Source organism: Embiotoca jacksoni, unplaced genomic scaffold (genome assembly GCF_022577435.1).
Source record: "Embiotoca jacksoni isolate LCO1_2020_lvr unplaced genomic scaffold, fEmbJac1.0.p SCAF_16, whole genome shotgun sequence".
NCBI lineage: Eukaryota > Metazoa > Chordata > Actinopteri > Embiotocidae > Embiotoca > Embiotoca jacksoni.
In genome coordinates this window covers 2,724,079-2,744,942 of record NW_027185296.1, presented here as the reverse complement: position 1 = coordinate 2,744,942, position 20,864 = coordinate 2,724,079, and the positions used below count along the sequence as shown (strand labels likewise).

The following is a 20,864-nucleotide window of genomic DNA, read 5'->3' as shown; positions in this document are numbered from 1 at the left end:
CACAAGTCAATTTAAGCTCGTCTTCCTTTGGCGACTTTAACTCACTGCTTACAGCAACGTGAAGTTAGTCAGTACATCCTGATCAACTCCTCTACAATGACCATCTCTTATCTAATCTGCAACGCTAATCTGACTACATCGTTGGAAATGCTACAGTTGCATCTTAAGACCATACAGATAACTATTGAGTCCCGAGCTTCAACCCCCTCCCCCCCTCACACACACATACACACACACACACACACACACACACACACACACACACACACACACACCACCACCACCACCACCACCAACCCCCCACCCTTCAATAAAACACTGAGTCAGCCAGGACATTTGGAGGTCACGTTTTGTTCCACCTCTCCGTTTTGCCCCATTCTTGGGGCTCAGCATAAAGGGGGCTGAGAGTACCACAGTTCTGACATGAAATGCCAAAAGAGAGAAAGCGTCCGTCATTTATTCTTCTCTTCAGCAGCTCCCTGTTTTTCTTCTTTTTTTTTTCTCTCTTTCTTGTGGTAAATGTCTCCTCCAAGTCTATATTCACACAGACTTCAAAAATCAAAAGAAAAAAAAAACGTCCTTCATCGGCCTCGGTCCTTGCATCCCTCTTTTTTTTCTCCTTTTAAAAAGTCCTTCCTTTTTTGTTTTTGATTTATCAACAAGGTGCCTTACTTATGCACAACAGAGCACAATAGTAACAAGAAATAGAAACTTTGTGTCTATGGTACTAATTAAATACCCGCATCAATAGAGAGAGGAAGAGGGAAGGGAGAGGGAAGGGGCAATGGGGTTCCAGGGACAGAGGAGGTAGAGAGAACCAAAGATAGAATGAGAGATTTTCTGTCCAGCTATATGTTGGAGACATTTTCCATTGTGTTTGTAACCCACACTGTATGTGTGGTATCTTTGTCATTTGAGGTTTGGTTATTGTACGCCTTAAAATCTGATTCTTTTTTTCCATTTTTTTTACTAAAAAAGTATATTTTAATTCAGTTAAAAGCTGATTGTTGGTTGCTATGGCACACACACACACCGCCCGTCGTCAGTGGGGGCGCACTGTAGCTGTGTGTTAACCCTAGTACCATATTCTCTGACTCGCATTAAGGCAGTAAGCATTGGCACTAATTGTTGTAGCATTTGAACAGCTGAGTGTGGTGGTTAGCTTTGGGTTAGCTACTGATAACCCTTGTGTGGGAATAACCAGAAGATTTGCTTTGAATCACATCTGTCGACAGCTTTTGATGAAATGGATGAATGGAAAAATGATTTGACAAAATATGAGGCCTCCTAAAATAAAATTAAAAATTAAAAAATTAAACCTCCGCTGCACCTTGGATGTGTCTGTATCACTATGCCTCTCCGTTACATTTGAGTCTATTGTACTGTTCTCTCCCCTCTTTGTGTAATTTCTATATTTTGTTGATTCTTGTCAGATCTGGATTGCCTAAAATAAATCCCTGCCTTTGCTAAATCCCTGCATTTTCAGCATTCAGTTTAACCATCCCCCTCCTCCGGCTTCACCAGTGCTGGTTGGATGAGGAACAACAATAGGATAATGGTTGGCTATTGATCTGCCTTCAAAGAGCTGTGAGGGCCTGAATGTGTTGTGCCGTGACTTCTCCTCAGCATCTAGTGGCTCTTCCCTCCCTCTCCTCCACTCCGAAACCCCCTCCCTCTGCTGGATACAGGTCTCTGCTATCAACAGCAGGGGGCACTGTTGCTCTGCCAGCGCAGGCAGAACCGGGATGGAGAAGTGTGCTGCTGCTGCTGCTGCTGCTGCTGTAGTAGTAGTAGTGAGGCCTTTGTGTCCCCATCTCCACCGGGTTCCATGTGCTCCTCTTACATTCTGCTTTTCATATGCAGCTGTAATGTAGTTGGCCGGATGCCCGAGCGTGTTGTTGTCATCGTTTGGTTCTCAGTTATTGATTAGAGGGAAAGCTCCCAGCAGAACAAAGAGCATGTCCAGACATCTCACCCGCCTCTCCTGTTGGTCAGCGAAACACAGACTCTAGGCTCAGGCTAAGAGTAACAATGACATGTCTCCCTACAGGCCTCCAACATCTGTGCAAAAAATATAGACCTGGGCCTGGAAGACCTGAGTATCTACTGCCAAGCGTCTTGAGTTTCACCTTCAGGAGGGGTCAAGGCCCCGCTCTCTCCGTCTGCATCGATTCATTTTTCAATTCATTAGTTTGCTGTATGATCAGGCTGAGCTGCTCTCTGAAATGGCTGGCCATCAGGGAATACCTTTGGCCGAGGAATGAAGGAGACTACAGGAGGAGGGGGAGGTAGAGGCGGAGAATTGGAAAGCCTTGTTGTTTTTTTCATAGGCTGCGTTGTTTTCTTTATGACGGCCTTGTGTGTGTGTGTGTGTGTGTGTGTGTGTGTGTGTGTGTGTGTGCAGGATGGGGCTCTGATAATAAGGCTATGTGCTGTTCTCTTGTCAGATTTATTGCCGTTCTTTCGCCCTTGTTGCTTCCGTGTGCCGGCGTAGAGGGGATGCGAGAGAGAGAGTCAGGAGGCAGACACAACGGAGGTGAGTTGAGAGGGAAAAAGCAGAATCAGTGGCTACTTGGGTGGTGAGGGAGGAGGCCGGCCGGCATAATGCAAATACCGTCCAACAAAAAAAACCAACCAAAAAACATCAAATCTTTGGTGTCTCTTTACTTTGTCAGATGCCATAAAAATGATTTTCTTTCAAAAAAGACAGAATCAATGATTGTCCTTGTGTGAGTAATGCAGAGTGGACCTGACTTCACAATACACCTTTTTAGATTATGCTTGTTTCAGGTGAGAGCTTGAAATCTTGACTGACAAAAAAGATGATTGCATGGCACAAAGGATTTTTCGGGCAGAGGACACATTCAGGTGGTCCAGGCCAGGCAGGGTTGTTACAGACAGGTTTCACAGCCAATTTCCCATGTAGCCTGTCGTTCCAACCTGGTTCCCCAGCCCTCTGAAGGCCCTCTCCTCCTCTCAGGCCTTGGAGAAGGTGGTGGCAGATGTGCCCGGCTGCCCGGGGCTGGTGCCATGGTCATCGTGCCAGCGGTCCACGCAGCGGCGGCGCGCATTCATGAAGAAGTTGCTGACGGTGCTGAGCTCCAAGCCGAGCTGTTGGGAGATGGTGATCTGCATTTCCTTGGACGGGCGCTTGTTCTCCTTGAAGATGGCGATGAGCGTGCGGCGCTGCAGGTCAGTGAAGACTAGACGTTGTTTCTTGGGCGCCGTGTTGCGGTCCTTGTGTTGCTCCTGTTCTTTGCGCTTGCAGGCTTGGTGTGGATGGCAGCGGTGGGAGGGATGGGGATGAGAGTGGGAGGCAAAGAGGAGAAAGAAAAACAAAGCAAGGTAAATATACAAAAGTAATTATTTTCATGTCTAAATCACGAACAAAAGGAGGTGGAGGGCAGTAAAGTAACTAAAAGTATTCATCAGCTAGTACTTAAACACATAAAAACTAGGTTATACACCAGCAGAGATGCTACAGCTCCATCTCTATTGCCATATTAAAGTTGATTTAAAGCTAATCCATGCCTCCTGCCCAGTGGGAATATTCCTTCCATCCTGCAGAGTGCAGACAGGGAGCCAGCCTGCGGTGAGAGAAAGATGGGAGGGTGGGGTGTGTGTGTGCTGGGGAGGGCGGGGTGGGGTGGGGGTGGGACTGGCTGTTGCCTGCTAGCTGGAGACACTGCTGTTTGATTCAATATTAATGCAGTTTGAGTCGCAATGGGGGACTGAGTGACTGTTGCACAAAAGTAAGCATTTTGTGTCTGAGTGTGTGGAAATGAGAGGCAGAGGAGGGGCCGGCGCAGAGGAAGAATAGGCTGGAGACACAAGAGCAGAAAAAGGTGCAGGAGTAAGACAAAGTGTGTGCATTCATGTGTGTGTGTGTGTGTGTGTGTGTGTGTGTGTGTGTGTGTGTGTGTGTGTGTGTGTGTGTGTGTGTGTGTGTAAGTACCAAAGAGAGGAGCTGAGAAGAGGAGGGAGGGGCGGCGAGTGAAGGAGAAAGCCAGATATTGACTGACTTTGCTGTAGGAATTGGGGGGTTCTCTGTAGGGACTGAGGTCAGAATCCCCCCCAGCAGGTCTACAGTCTGCTACTTCAAACAGAGCCCACTGGAGCCCACTCTATTGAGCTCTGAGAGGGTATTTATAACCCCCTTCCCCCTCCCCCCTTACACCTCCAACCACCCCCCCACCCCCCAAACACAAACACTCGAGAGGTGCTTGCACTGGCTGCTGTGAGCCCCTTCCCATACACAGAGCAATTTTCAAAAGAAAACACACTCTTTTACTTTTGGGAGGTGGTTCGAGGGGGCGATGGGGGCTCTGTGCAGCGAACACAGAAATTAATAGTTAATAGAATGTTGTATTGTGGGTAAGTGTGCTGTAACTCAGAGTATTTGTAGGAGACGGGTGGAAAGCGGCAGACGGGTGGACGGTACGAGGCAGAAATGGCGCCCAGAGATAGAGGAGTTGTGTGTGCGTGCGTGTGTGTGTGTGTGTGTGTGTGTGTGTGTGTGCGTGTGTGCGCGTGCGCGTGTAAGGTTAAGGCACCACCACTGCAGCCACGTTCCCCTGCTGACTGAGGATCGAATCCTGCCAGAACCGACTGTGTGTCCCTCTCAGCTGCCCTACTGTCTCAATAAAATGGGAGCAAATTGGAGAGAGAAAGAGAGGGAGAGATGCCATCCCTGTGGGGTCTCCACCTGCTGCCGTTGGTATTGTGTGATACTTTCATACTCGCCTTCACTAATGTCTCACTCTCACGCTGTGTGTGTGTGTGTGTGTGTGTGTTTGTGTGTTTGTCTTGATGCATTTAAGGACAGATTTCTTTTTTCCCGCTTGTGTGTGTGTGTGTGTGTGTGTGTGTGTGTGTGTGTGTGTGTGTGTGTGTGTGTGTGTGTGTGTGTGTGTGTGTGTGTGTGTGTTGTGGGAAGGTTGTGATTATGCCGAAGTGGCTGGAGCCAAGCAGTGGCGCTGTGTGTCTAATTACAGTGGAGCAGAGCCCATTGATCAGCCATTGCAGTCCAATATGTTTACTACAGATGTCTAACCTGCACACTGGCGCATCCATCATATTAATATTTCACATCAACGCTGCTGCAAAATATATGCCACAAACGTACACATGCTAATATGCCACATACAAAATTATCCAAATGCCTGCTTGTGTGTATATTATCAGTAGTTGGATTTATTGTAGGTCTAAGGGTTGTCATAACGATGAGAAAAAGCAGGAGGATGTCATTTTTTGGTAGCTGAAATTATTCAAATGTTACAGACAAAATTGTGAGAAATGAGACAACACCTTTTGTGAGGAAATCATATACGTAAGATCTGTAATTACTGAAACTGTAACATCTGGGATTTATTGTCTTTTCTTTAATGAAGGTGCTCTAAACACAATTTCTTCTGGTGACATTAAGCTACAACTGTAGCCCGAGGTAAATACCACCTGGTATTTCTGGGGACAAACACGAGCAGGCCAGCTTATATAATGGATTTACTAGTAAATTGATTTATTTGTCATTCATCAATATGAAAAGAATCGATGATCTGGTCTGACGACACTACCAAGAAATATTTATAATTAGATTTTTATATAAACGGGGTAAGCTTACTCGCTTCAGTATATAATTTATTTGACTGACAGACATCCATTTTTATGAAATGCTTACGTCAAAATTACACATCAGACTTTTTCAAATACTGTTCGGTATGATTAATTAATGTACTGCTGTAGTCAAATTATAGTTTTAACACCACAACGAAGCTGAAGCGAGCGAACGTCCTCGACTTATTCCACATTTGGGCACTCTCACTGGATCATCGCACCGATCAGGTTGAAGGCACTGCTCCACCCAGCAGAGACCTGCCGGCCCGTCTGGATTAAACTCATGTGGCAGAGGATTCGTTTCCCAGCAGGACAATGAGCCCAAACATGCATTGAGGCTCCACCGGGTCCGACTGAAGTCTGAGGATGATGATGATGAGGAGCAGCAGAGTAATACTGACACGTGTGACGTGTTTGTTCCTCCACAGTCACCAGACCTCAGCGTTACTAAACACCTCTGGCACACTGGGAAATGGAGAAGCTGAATATGAAGTCTCTCAGATGCTCGAGCAGATAATGAGTCACGGTGATTATTGTAAAAGGTGAATGTTTTATTACAAATATGAGACTTTCATGACTTTTGACTTGCATAATTAATATTTGATAGTACATATAGCCTGATTACAAATATATATGTTACGGTAACTACGACAGTATTTTTCTTATATGGGACCCTGCTTTCAAAACAACCTTCTCCATTTTTAAGTGTTATCAATATAGATTTATTTTTTTATTTTTTATTATCTTATAATATTGAAGTCCACACTGAGTTTCCATTTATTTTGTGCAGCTTCCAGTTGGCCTGAGCATCTGTACATCCTCCCGATGTATTACCTTTTCCTCCTGTGGTTTATCCAGATGTGTGACCTTCCACAGGTATGGACACACACACACACACACACACACACACACACACACACACACACACACACACACACACACACACACACACACACACACACACACACAACCTCAGGTCCTGAATCTTAAGATGAGAGGTGTTTGATTTGAGGGGTTTTCCAAATTTGCATTAAAACTAAAATTAATGGAGCTTCATAAGTAGCAACACTTTGGCTTACATTTTACTTGATTTGAATGATCTCCCTTTCACATGGTGTATTTGCAGACATGCAAACCATCATGGATTATATTTCATTACAGAAAGTGGATTCCTTCAAAAATAATTGATTTGTTGGGAAACGCTTGGGAAACTAACTGCACGCCAGAATTTAAATTTTTGCATCTTTCTTTTTTTTTTGTTAAATAAATCCTCTTCTCTTTTCTCTCTAATCCCTAAAACCTCAAAAGTAAGATTAAAGAAACAAAAATCGGAACATTTTCACCGAGAATTCACCTATTTTTATGGACGAATCACAGTCAGGAGTCAGCGGGAGGAGTGTTTCTCTCTTAATTTGCCTCCACAACAAGCTGACACAGTCCTATCGCCTCTCCCCGCGTCTTTCCACCGGATAGTCACGTCCTGCCACCTCATCGACCGCTTGCTTTGCGCCGTTTCGGTCGGCAGGTGTCGCTCTCGTCGTGGCCCGGCTGCACGGGGGCGCCATAGTGCGCTGCCTTTGCTACAGGCGCTGGATTTAGTAATCAATATCGATCGATCGGCGAGGAAGGGGGCCCTGATTACTGAACCAAGCTCGGCGTAGAAAAGAAAAAAAATCGATCATTGCAGCTTTTAGAGCTACAGTAGGCACCGAGCAGAGAGACTGAGATAAACTCATGCACAAAGAGCAACCGGACAAGAGCAGAAATCCTGGCTCGGTGCTGAGTGTTTTCTGAGGTATACTCCCCGCTGATGTGATTTCTATAACTCGCTTTATTGAGCCGTGAGCAGGAGCTGACCTAGCCTTTTTTTTTTTTTTTTTTTTTTTTTTTGTATTCCTCACAAACATACAAAGATTGATTAACAAAATCCTGCACGTCTTGTGCTTCTAAACATTGTATTTCCTCTATTACTGTGATAACATTTCCCATAAAAAAGGCCTTCAAAGTAAAAGTCCACTTAATCTCCATGAATATCAATTTAAAGGCCTCCTGGATTGGACTGTACGAGGAGTGATTTCAGCCTTTCTGCTCGGGTGAAAACGCTATAACTCGGGCCTATTTCTTTTCCATTGATGACATTAATATTCTTTGCTTCACGACAAACCAAGCGAGGTTAAGAGAAAAGGCCCTGGGTGTTCAATATCGATCGATAGATTCGTGAATAATTCGTGTGTGAAATTCAGTTCGTCCAATTAATTATGCCTCGGAGGGGGGAGGGAGAGGGCCTGGAGAGCAGGATTCATGAAGGGCTGGAGACGCGAACACAAGCCAGACAGGAAGCCGTGTGATGATCCAGCTTTCTGTGCCGTTCAAATGGGAGAGGAGGGGAAAAAAAAAAAAAAGAGGTAAATAATCATCACCTGTTTCAGCTGAATATTCACAGCTGTCTTTAGCACGGCCTCCTCCTCTCTCCCTGCAGATGTGAGTCCATCTTGAGCATTAATCATGTATTGATCACCGCTGCCCTTCCTGCTCATAATGAGAAAGTCAAACCGCCTAATATTGTGCCCATAGTGTTTTATGAAACCATGATCACACATCTGCATAAAGAATACTCCCGCTTCTCGCTGTTCTGAGCCCTCTTCCCGGGTTGAAATCCAATCCCGGAGCCCTGGTTGTGAACCCTGTGAAGCAGGCGAGGTCAACATCGTCTGCTGATTTAATTAATTTACCAATAAACATGTTTACCGGTTACGGTTCGGTGCGTTTGTACACACACAGTGCTGCTCTTTTATTGTCTAGGAGGCAATCCTGTCCCCACTGATAATCTATGCAGCGTGCTTGTAGCTGCACTCTTCTCCATATTGTAGCTACGAAGCGTGATTGGGCAATTTGATGTTTAGGCTCCAGTCTGTTTATTAAGTAACGTCTCTGCTGTTTCGCATGGGCTGTTGCCCTAAAGATTGATGGCAACGTGTACATAAGCGCACGGCCCTCTGTATACCGGCTGCAGGGCAATGCCAAGCTCCCTCTCCCTGTGTCTCTCTCTCTCTCGCCAGGCCAAACCACTTCCAGCTCAATACTCCTTAATGTAATGAGTGAGAATTGGTGTTAATATACTGATAAAGCGGCACAATTTGTTTGTTCGCCTTCTCCTGCGACTGCAGCTGCGAGGCATTTCCTCTACCGCACTTCAATAACACTCAACCTGACCTCCGTTACACCTTCGCCCACATCCCACCTTGAAGTCCTGTAACACTCTGCTGCTGCTGCTGCTACCTGCAACATTTTGAAATTTAGCCCTTGCCTTTAGATTTGCTGTCTCAGCTATCGCAGCCATGCATGTTTTGGAATTTACATTTCCATCCGAAAATACACATTAAAAAAAAAAAGGAGACACTTTTACGCGCCGTGTGTCAGTTTGAGATGCACAAGATGCACCCGAGCAATATAGGTTTATTCATCCCAGTGTGTTATTAGCAACGCAGTGGTGGACCTAAGAAATTGCACAAGAAAATTCAATAATCGGTTGAGGCTGTAGCCTGTGATGATCAGGCTCCTTATGAGGTTTTAGATAATTAAATGCACTCAGCCATTTAAGCGCATGAATGAGAGAACCGTGTGACTGAAATTTAACCTGTAGTATTTTTTTTTTGTATTTTTTTTTTTTTTTGCTAGTTTAATAGCAGCCTTGGTGTGCATGTGCCATTTATTTGTATGAGTGGCTCCATTCTCAGAGTGATACTCTTATCTGTGATTATCATTGATTTCATTCATAATTGCTTTGAGCAGTTATGCGTGATAGCGGTAATGATCTGCTTTATTTTGTACAGACAGGGAGGCCCTACGTTGTTGTTGTTTTTTTTGCCACAAACAACAGGTGTGGGCGCCGTTGCGTGTGTGTGTGTGTGTGTGTGTGGTTTTCATATTAATTATAAATGTACGGGAAGGTTTTTTGGGGGGAAATCTTGACGAATTTTGCTCGAATTATATTCTGATTGAAATGGCAAAAATTGTGGTCACAATTTTTTTTTAAAGAACTTTCACTCTCTCAAACATTTTAATTTTGAGAATTAGTAAATAGCCTAAATAAACTCTTTGCCTGCTTTAAAATTCACGTTATAAACAACTGATTACAATTAATTGGCAGTTAAATAACTGTCTGGCTCCTTTTCACTTTTTGCTCAATAGATTGCACAGACTTTATTTTAATCAGTCAGTGGCTAATTTTTTCTCAAGCAATCGGATTTGAGAACAAAATTACAAGAAAACAAGCCTAAACTATTTGTTCTCGTGAAGATCCCTCACTAAGGTCAGCAGCTTTAAAGTCTCGCGGGACTAGCCGGAAATACAGAGGTCAATTAGGTGGAAGTTTGGCCCCCTGTTATATTCATACCTCCAGCAGAGAGGTGTACAGATTAAAGAAAAAGAAAGAAAAAAAAGATATGTGGCACCATTTCATTTGGAAAACTTCTGCAAACGTCAGCGGACGCTGAGCTGTCACTTCTGCTAATTTCCTTATTTGTCGCAGGAGAATCGTCCCGCTGATCTGCAGTCAGATGAAACAGTTTACTCTCCGCGGGGACGCAGACAGGTTTTCAATATGCACGAATCTTCCGGATCCAATTCAACACCGTCCTCACTCAATCATGTAGTAAACACAAATATTTCTAACCCTACCCGTATTGCATTTATACTTTATTTATATTCTCCACAATGCAAAACGAAGCATATTAAACTGAAATTCTAAAATGAAGTGACATGCCTTTATTACTCTGGAACAAATCGCCGTGCTCTTTAATGTAGGCTAATGTTTTTATTTTATATCGACGTTTACTATAGGGGTTTATTTGAAGACTGATTTGTCGCCTTTAAAAAAAACCAAAAAAAAAACAACAGTAGGTAAAAAACATTTCTAAATATTTATGTATTTATCCACTCCTAAACTTTTCAACATTTACCAACTAACTGCAGGTATAAACTAATAATAATAATAATAATAATAATAATAATAATAATAGAAAAATCATAATAAATAGGCTTATAATTCCACAATTTAAAATAGGCTATATCTTTTATTATTATATTCATTATTTAGACTACAAGTCTTTTAATCTGTATTAAATATTCTTCTGCGTCAAAATAAATAGATTACAATCCACACACACGCTCATAAACACACACACACACACACACACACACACACACACACACACACACACACACACACACACACACACACACACACACACACACACACACACCCCGCAGTGTTTTCCCGAACATTCAGAAATCATGAATTGCAGAAACAAAAGTCAGCGTTTTCACATCGTCTCATTGCAGCAACAAATTAACCAAATTATTAATTTTAGAATAACCCGAAGCCAGTTCGTTATATTTAATAACATGTAACACAAAGGCTATATGGGCTGACATCGATTCATTCATCAATTGATTTCACAGTCGTTTTGTTCCTTTGTTGATCTGTGTGGGGTTGCCCAACCGGAGTTTCGGGTTGCATCTGTGGGTACGATAAGCTGTGTGTGTGTGTGTGTGTGTGTGTGTGTGTGTGTGTGTGTGTGTGTGTGTGTGCGTGTGCGTGTGCGTGCGTGTGCGTGTGTGTGTGTGTTTGCGGTTTTGTTTTGATCGACCCTGAAAGACTTATAGAGGCTCCATACAAACCATCTGTAGGCTCCTCTTTCTTTCAAGGTATGATTTGTCAGCAGGAGAATTTCTTGCTTTACCTGCTTTTTTATTGTTACATGAGCCGACTGGAGACAAAACGAACATGTACTTCACAGAGTATATTTAATGTCCATTTTAACACCTCATTTAGTCTAGTTTTGGCTCAAAACATCTTTCTTCCCATTAAAAACTTATCTCGAGAGTTAATTTTATTTGATTTTAATAGGAATATATAGAGTCGAGTAATTTATCATTTTTGTCCTCCAAATAGCCTATATTAAAAAAAAAAAAAATGAAAACATGCACCAGTTTAAGAAGTATGTCGCCTTAATCCCGCTCTCTGTCCAGAAATGTGAGATTTTAACACCTAATACGATGTTAAAGGACTCTCCTCTCTAGAAACCTTACAGTGATCAACTGGATAGGCTACCCGCCTCTCTTCTCTTTAATTGCGTGGACAATGTCCTTGCCTTGTGTTCTTAGCCTGCGCATTAAACAAGCCATTATCGGGCCTTTAATAACCGATGGCCTGTCAGGGCGTCAGATAAGCAGGGAGTGTGTGGAATCACTGCTGCTTCAACGCCGCTGGACGCTGATTTATAACCAGTGGTGGCTTCATGCGCCCAAAAAAGCAGCCCGTTACTTCTTTCCGCCTCAGTCACTCATCACTAAGAATATCTGACACTGCTCATCTGCAAACATCACAGTTTTGGATACCATCGGGTTAAAGGAGGAGGTGATGATAACTATTATCGTTGGATTTGAACCGTTTTGAGTTGTTGTTTTTTTGTCATTTTGAAATGATCTTCGACAAGATTGTAATCCGTTGCAGGAGCTGCTAACAGTAGTTGACTAACAGTTTTTTGGGGGGCACCCGGGCGTTACATAACGTGGGGGCTGAACTCTATCGACACGGTGCTGATGGGGTATGCTCGACATTTTAATTGCACAACAGGCTGCTCTTTGGAACCGTCACTTGCTTTGGCTGTTATGTAAACCACCACAGATTGTGGAGGGTCAAAAGCCCAAAGATAAATTGTTGTTTTTGTTTTTCCCAGCCTTCTTCACAGATCCACAACAGCGTCCAATCATCCCCTATTTTAAAATCCCGATCTGCTGCCATTCGATTCCAAAGCGCAAGGACGAATAATGAGATTTAATCATGATTATCTTTAGGTTTGGCCCTTTGTGTTATTGCCTGGCAAGGAGTGGGACGCGCACAGTGCCATTAACCCTTTGATGCTCGCCGCGTGCATTCCGTTGACTCTGCCAGCAATTTGATTTAAAGGTCATTCTCTCCTATCGATCCGGTTTGGCGAGGGGGCGACGGAGTAGCGTAGGAATTGATCATCTAAAATAGAAGAGACGGGATTCGAGACTGTACAGAGTCCACACCTCTACTGCATTCATAATCGCTAACCACGTACCCCGTGTGAATTGGAACTTGCGCGTGTGCATGCTATGAGAGAAATGGGTGAAGATTTGTGTGTGTGTTGGTGGTGGGCAGTGCGGGCTCCTGCTTCAGTCAGACTAATCTGATTTCTATTAAAATTACATTATTTTGAATAATACGGTCAACATGGTCAGAGCAGTGTGTGCAAGGACGGAGCAGTGTGGGTGGGAGGTATAATGAGCGAAAAGGGGTCAAACCGTTGAACTCCAAAGTCGTTTCACGTTGCTAATCCCAGTGGATCACAGAAATAGAGGGGAGCCACTAAATCTTTAAGATTCCCATGCGTTTTGACAGTTTGGGCCAGAGAGGTGTGCAACAAGCCGGTGTCAGAGCATGCGTTTATTCTGCTGTGTGTTATGAAAGGTGAGCTGTTAACGGGAGAAAAGGTGTTGCATGGTGGAGATGGAGGGGGTTGCATGGCTGCATGGCGCAGCTCCAGAGATGGAAAGGAGAGGCCGGGGAATGGAAATCGATACAGATTCAGGGCTCGCCAGATCGGCCTTAACAATGTGGCGCAGACGCACTCTACATCCCGATCACATACATACAGGAGAGAAGAAACGAGGAGGCGACACGTACGGAGGCTGTATGGTGGTCTGATGAAGCATTACTGAATATGAGCAGCTGCAGCCTCTTGCAGTTATCCGTGTAAACAAAATCATATTTTAGGCTGTAGGGTTTTTGTTTTTTTTGTAAGTTTCATTTTAACTTTTCATGTATCCGTCATGACTATTTATGCAAGCCTCAAACATTGCGTTTTCAGCATATTTTAAAGCTGAATTTTGTCCACCACATTTACAATGAGCCTCTTCATTCCCGACTACAGATAATAATGCAAGGCGCGAGATGTCATTTCGTCTGGAATGAGCTGCACTGAACCCGGGATTTAAACAAAATAGCCTCGAGGTATAACCTCGCGAAAATGGCTGTTGCTCTCCCACCAGGGGATTGCACAGGCGAAGCTTGTACATGCTTGTTTCAGTACTTACAGCACACGTTGCTGTGCTCAACGAACAACGAGGCTCTGAAACCACAGCTGCACTGTTTACTCCCCTATCTTCCCTTCATACATCAATTATTAAAGTACCAATCGATCATTTCGCAGGCCAACATCAAGCCATCTCTTCATGAAAAATAAATAAATCCTGTTTTAGATTATCACATCTTAATGCCCTGTCCAATTAAACCCATTATCCTGTCTTAAATAACCAAACAGAGCACCTCTCCTGACCACATTTCTTGTGCGTCAGAATATTTTGGTGAGCATACCAAAATAACGACGATCTCCAGTTTGCGTTCTGCGGCTCCCAAAAGAAGCAAGAGATGTGATTTAAATGGAAACCCCGGTGGGCTTCGTGCTGGACTGGAAAGTAGGATGCAGGATGGTGTGATTGACGCGACTGTGGATTGTAATATTGATCGATGGGTGGAAGCTGTTGGATGAAATAATGGTGTTTAGAGCCTACAAGAATGCTACTAAGTACGTATTGGTAAAAGTCCAGTTCAGCACCTGCAGATCAGTGTGGACGTTTCAGCACCCTGGACAGCGCCCAAATCCCATACACTGACCTGCAGGAAAATCTCTTTGCAGAAATAAATAAAAAGCTACAGCCTTTTTTTGTGCAACACTGATGTAAACTTATTTTTTGCCGAACAGCTATTTTTTCACCCAAAATTTCCTTTAAAGTAGTCAACACTGAGTTTAAGTAGTTCAAGTTTATCTCAAAATTATGAACCCCTGTTGAATATAAACCCTGTAAAAAAGGCGACTGGTCAATTTGATGAAAAGATATTTACAGAGGAAAATGGATGTAGGCTATGCAAGGATGCACAGTGCGGTGGGGAGAGGGCGCAGTGTGATGGGGATAGAGGGGGGATGGTGGAGAATGGGGATGAGTATTGCTCCAGGATTAGGCCTGTGTAAACTGCGTGTAGTCCATTGAAACATGAATAGAGGCCTCCCACCCTCGTTCTCAACAATGTTTTTCCTCCGTGTCCTGTGGGTCTTGACCTGCACACCCTGGCACGTGCCCCGACCATTCAGATGGTAATAGACCAATGCGCTTTTTTTTTTTTCTTTTAAAGGACCTTTACCATGGCATGCCATGGCACCTCATCACTGTTTAATATAAATATATGTGGTAGTACAATGAGAAACAGGAAGGTAGCCCAATGCTTTGCGCCTTTTATTTTTGTTGATAATGTTGAGTATTTCCTGTGTTGTCCAGCATCTGTCTGGAAAGACGTGTAAGCGTGTTTACTACCGGGATGCACTAAATATCAAAGATCAAATAAGTGAGCACGAAGCAGAAAGATAAATCTACCTTTGTCTTTATTTTTTTTAAATTTTATTTTATAACAGCTGTCCCCTTTCCCAACCTTTTCCGGCTCCCGCCTCCCCCCTCCTCTGCTCCGGGGGAGAGACCAATGGGAGAGAGTGCTGAGGCGGGATAATTGATAGATGCACTGGCTATCCTTATCGATCAGGGCTGTATTGACCCGACCAAATACATTGAGATGGAGTGTGGAATTCAACACAGATGCACAGACGAATTGTTTTCATCGTTAATGCGATCTTTAAATGCCTCCCAAACCTCACTTTTCTCGCGTCCTTTTAACTTGTGCAGCTTTACAATGAATATGCCTTTTTTTTTTTTTTTTTAATGGTCTCCACTCGTCTGTACTTTTAGATGCTCAGCGTATTACAGCCCTCCCGTTTACGTGGCCGGAGTGCTTTGGGTCTGCGTATGAAAAACACAATAGGTGGGAAATCCTGTGAATTCTTCGCCTTCGTTGCACTGGGAGATGTTAAGCGTGAAGGACACACGTGTCGTCGCCCCCCCCCCCCACCCCACCCTCCCCCAAACAGGCCTATCTCTGCTATGTTTTTCCTTTCAAGAGTGGACTGTCATGTGTGTGTGCGCAGACACTGGCATTTTCGCATTAGCTAAGCAGGGCAGCTGCATTGATTTGTGTGACTGTGATGAATTTGGAATAGTAATTTGAATTTATTGATTGATGTGGCCGAGCGAGTATAGCCCAGCCTCACTTTCAGCATCACAACCCCCTTCACCACCACCCAGCTCCCACTCCCAGCCCACATGCGCACCGAGGATAATTGTGATTTTAAATGCAATAAGTAAAATGTCGCTCCCTGCATTTACATACAGGTCATTTGTCATTTTGCCCAACTGGAGTCTCCCTGAGATCTATGTGGCTGCAGGTTCGTGCACAATAGAGGCCTAAAATCTGCTGTTTCCAGAGAGAAAAATACACATATTAAGTGGAAATTTATGAAACACCGGATTTTGTAAACATGTATCGCCAATGGATCAAATTATGGCAAGAGAGCAGCCCTTACTTTCGTTCTGAAACCATTTAGAGAAAAAAATACGCGCGCGCGGACACACACATACACACACACACACACACACACACACACACACACACACACACACACACCTCTTACACCTCTTGGCTGTTCTCGGCCTGACCACGTTAAATTATGCGGTAGGTGTGCACTGCACAGGACTGTGCCACTCCAACACGTCAGTTCAATTGGGGGGTTTTATCATGCCGGGTGTGGAAGATATAAAACCCCACAGCCCAATTAGCTTTAACAGCAGTGGCACTTAAAGAGACAATTGTGGAGTGTTTAAATCTTTATTTACCAGAACCCCACTAAATACGCAAAGGAACAATTTACATGCCATTAAGTGCTTTTCAATAGGGCATTGACTGGAACTAAAATATGCCACTATATCTGTTTAATTGAACTGTTCACTGAAATACGACACAGAAGCGCTGATTGACGTTTGGAAGCGCACCACGTATAAACAGGGTCTTTATACAAACATCAATGCGAGGGGACCTCTCACTCACATCTCTGTTTTAACCCCACCGCGACGTCCTTCGTTTTCACATACGTCCTGTTAATCAGGTTGTAATTGTTACAGGTTTAAAAGAGGGCGGAGTTCAAATCACAGCCTTTAGAGTGATAATCTTTGCGCAACAAGAATCGAGACGATAGATCAAAGAGATGCAGACATAGAAGGTTTGGTTCACAGTTTTGTCCAGTTTGTCCTGTTGAGGGGCGTCCTAAGTGGTCAATCTGCGGGTGGATGCGTGTTCAAAAGAGCCCACATAACTTCACCAACCATAATAAACAATTTGTCAGCTACTAAACAGACCTTAAATCAGATTTGGAGACTAGATGTCCCAGAGTGCAGAGGAGAGAGCACAGGCCAGAGAAAGACGCATCTGTTTGTGTCTCTGTCTTTCAGATCCAAATCGATCATTTATCAGTGCGCTACTCTGAAAGGGGACGCCTGGACCTGAAATATCGATCCATAGGAGGTCATGCTCCCCCCCGACTCTTTGACCAGGCCTCAGACGATCCTTGTTTGCGACCTCGCACTTATTTGACTGGGGAAGTGCCAAAGTAGTTTGTTTAATAAATAAAACGGTGTATTTCAGTTGCAGTGAAATCAAAGGTTCTGAAAATATGCATGATGTATCGGTTTCATATCCTGCTTTGATTTCCGTTGTTTGTTTTTCTAAGTATGTGTGTGTGTGTGTGTGTGTGTGTGTGTGTGTGTGTGTGTGTGTGTGTGTGTGTGTGTGTGTGTGTGTGTGTGTGTGTGTGAGAGAGAGAGAGAGAGAGAGTGATAGAGGTAAAGATGGTGTGGCAGATGGAGAGGGGTCCATACTGTATCCGTGCGTAAAAGTGTTATGTGCGTAAAACTGAACATGTCTAAGGCTGCGTTTGCACCTGGTCTGGTTCTAGGAGATGGCTCCCGTCTTTTGTTTATCACAACTCGAGTGTTGCACAGCGTCTGTTTATACTATCGTGGATTGTAGCATTAATCAAAATATAGATTTCCCCCAACATTTAACACCCCAACTGTCATGATGAAGTTTTACTCGATACAATCGACTAATAACTTCTAGTAATGTCTGTTTGAGCAGCTATTGACAGTCTCGCCACATTGACTTCTAATTGATCCCTCCACATCACTCAGGTTGGGAGCTGTCTCCTCACTCACCTGCAAGCCTGAGCGCTGACATCCGCTGGAACTCGGGCTCCTGGAGCCACTTCCACATCCTTCTGAACGTCTCCCGGCCTGACTTGAGTTTACTCCACGGTTTAGGATTCCGCAGCAGGTCGGACAGAGTTCCCTGGGACCGGCACAAGATCCTCTGAGCGAAGATGGCCTGGGGGATGCTGTAGCGCTTGAGCTCTGCCGTTATTCGCTGCGCCACCTCCTTGGTGTTTATCTCCTCCACCTGCCCTGACCCAGCTCCCTGCCCGCCTCCCACCACCGTCTGCCTGTCCCGGTCTGACAGCATGGACCCGTTTGCCTGAGAGTGCGGATGGCTGTGATGGTGTATGCCGTTCAAAGATGTCATGAGCCCTGCCCCGTGGCCCCCGAGACCCCGGGCCAGGTGATCCTCGCCCCGGGACAGCATGGCTGCATGGGACTCGAAACCCCCCGAGGAGAGCATCTTGTCGTTGGAGAGGTGAGCCCCGGGGCCGTAGGCGCTGAGAGTCTGCTGGGAGCTGTGCAAAGACCCGAGACCGTTGGACAGAGGGGACAGGGGCTGCCCCATGCCAGACATATCTTTGGGGTAGTGGCCATAGAGGTTACCCATGGAGGCGAGGCTTCGGTCGTCTCTCATCAGGGTAAAGCTGCCGCTGACGTTCCCAGCTGCAAGTCTCTGGTGCGCCGGATGATGGTGAGCATGTGGGTGTGGATGGTGAAATTTCTCCGAGACGGTGGATATGGGGGGCAGGTGCTGCAGCGGCGTCAGCGTGGTATAGGTGCTGCTCAGGCTCATCCCGGAGTCGCACGACATGGTCATTGCCGGATGCAGGGGGCCAGACAAAGCGTGGTCTGTGCGGTAGTCCCCTGCTCCCTCCAGTATCGAGGCCATGCTGGACACCATGGCTGACCGTCCGTGCGACACCAAGTTCCGATGCGACGCCGACGACTGGCGCGCGTGCGGGGAGTTCATTAAGTCGCTCGTTTGATGGGAGTGAGATACACCGTGCAGATTTCCAATGTTTTCCATCGTAAGCTCCATCGTTGAAAGGATCTTTATTTCCACCCCTCTCGCCACTCTCTCGCTCTCTCCCTCGCTTCTCTCCCTCTCCCGCTCCCTCTCCCACTGTCGCTCTAGCTCACACTCCTTTCCAATAAATTTTGAACGATTTCAAAGCCAAGCCATTGATTGTAGTTACCTCTCTGCAGTCAATCCAGCATGGTTTTAAAAGATCGGGTCCCGGCCGCCACACGAACTGCGCCGCAAACCTCAGCTCGGTGTGTGAAGGTGTCTGCGCCTGCCTTGATTTCTTTCGCTGTAGAGCACCTTCTACTATACCCAAAGCGCTGCTCTGCTCGCTGTGTGTATATTGACGTGCCCGCGCTCATGTTAAGATGAGACCGAGCCTGTGCGCATGTGCGCGCCCCCGTGGTGTATCCTCGCACTCGCGCACTCTGTCTGGGGCCAATCTGACGTCACTGGCCCCCATGTCATGGGTTGTTCATGTTGCAAACTGAACCACAAATTCCTAAAAAAAAAAAAAGATTACATTAGACACGTTAGATAAAAGATAGAAGTGCAGTCCTTTGCCGAGTTTGCAACATTTGCACGCAGATGGATAAGACGGGACTCGCTCCTTGTTTTCTCTGATAAGACCTTTTGACAAGGCGCCAGCAGAACATGTGATGGCTCTGCTGAAGGTTAAATATTAATTGACAAGTGTCACACAAGGCCACAAGTTTAATGAGAAAACCAGAACTTATCTTGAAGAGGAGGTCTGCAGTTTACAGCCTTTATTTTCCATAAATGCACAATATTTGTAGAGAATTATATAAATTAAAACGTGAGACTGACAGCTTCAGCTCCTATGTATGACCTTTGACAGTTCAGTTATTACCACTTCCCCAACCAGAAAATGTTTCTGTCCAGTCTTGCCGTTCAGCTTAAAACTTTTTCTTACAAGTTATTTTTTTTATTCCTCCCAGCCAATGTTATTGAATAAATCTGTGGAGTTTTACTTCATCACACCCTCGAGGCTTTGACCCCATTCAGCAACTTTGCCCCTCGCATTCAGGCCACGAAAATCCAACTCTCTCCAACAGAAACTCTCACACGATGTTTGGCGCCTCAGAAAAACTTCTGCACGAAACTCGCTGCTCCCTGATGTCAATCCAGTTCAGCAATCTGTCAATGTCAAAGTATGTATGGATCAGGGGATGCATCGATAGGTTGGTGCCTATTGCAGGAGCCCGCAGTATGAATGTGATGTAGCGGCACGTTGAGATCGAGGGTTTGGGTGCTGTAAAACAAGAAAGAGAGAAAGAAAAAAAGAGGAATAAGTCCTATTGAGTTGAAAGTGATGAGTGTATAAAACTGCATTTAAGTTGTCAAATAGAATCTCACCTATAAACGATACGTGTAATGTTTTTATTTCAGGCATTGCTTCCTGTTAGGGGGTTGGCCTTTAAAATCTATATTCCATTATATTCAATTAGTTAAAACATACACGGTTGCGGCGGAGCTTTTGAGTTAGTGGCCTGGTTTTGTGGTTTACGTACGTAATGTTGTTGGTTTTCATGTCATAAATGGCCACAATAATTTCCAGAGTTGAATAAAATCTGTGTATGTGTGTGTGTGTGTGTGTGTGTGTGTGTGTGTGTGTGTGTGTGTGTGTGTGTGTGTGTGTGTGTGTGTGTGTGTGTGTGCGTGTGCGTGTGTGTATAGAGCTGATAATTATCACAACACCAACACCTCTGTGACATGTTTACACCAACACACTGTGGAGTGTCTGTGTGTATAAGTGTGATGAGTGTGTGTGTGTGTGTGTAGCCCTCTGTAATGTCGTTAGTTGCTCCTTAAACTATGTGAACACTGTTACCAAGTGAGAAGCCGTGGCATTTACACCGATGTTATGTAAAATGAACGCATTTGAATTTCGACCCGATGCTGGAGAAAAAGAAATAGTCCCACAATCCGGGAAGTGGCATCACTAATCATTTGCAAATTGCATAAAATAATTTCCCCGGGCAGTGTTTACCAACTGTTAGGTCACGGCCATCCATAACTCCAC

The 20,864-nt window shown here is 44.7% G+C and overlaps 1 protein-coding gene across 1 annotated transcript; it reads right to left on the bottom strand.

Annotated features, from left to right (window-relative positions):
• Nucleotides 1–311: 311 nt before the first annotated feature.
• On the bottom strand, nt 312–19,075 carry onecut3a (one cut homeobox 3a). The gene is made up of 2 exons (XM_069150243.1): nt 17,797–19,075; nt 312–3,269 (listed from the first exon to the last, which is right to left on the bottom strand). Exons 1-2 carry the CDS (start codon nt 18,833–18,835, stop codon nt 2,977–2,979), a joined length of 1,332 nt encoding a protein of 443 aa, XP_069006344.1. The 5' UTR covers nt 18,836–19,075; the 3' UTR covers nt 312–2,976.
• Between the last annotated feature and the right edge of the window lie 1,789 nt (nt 19,076–20,864).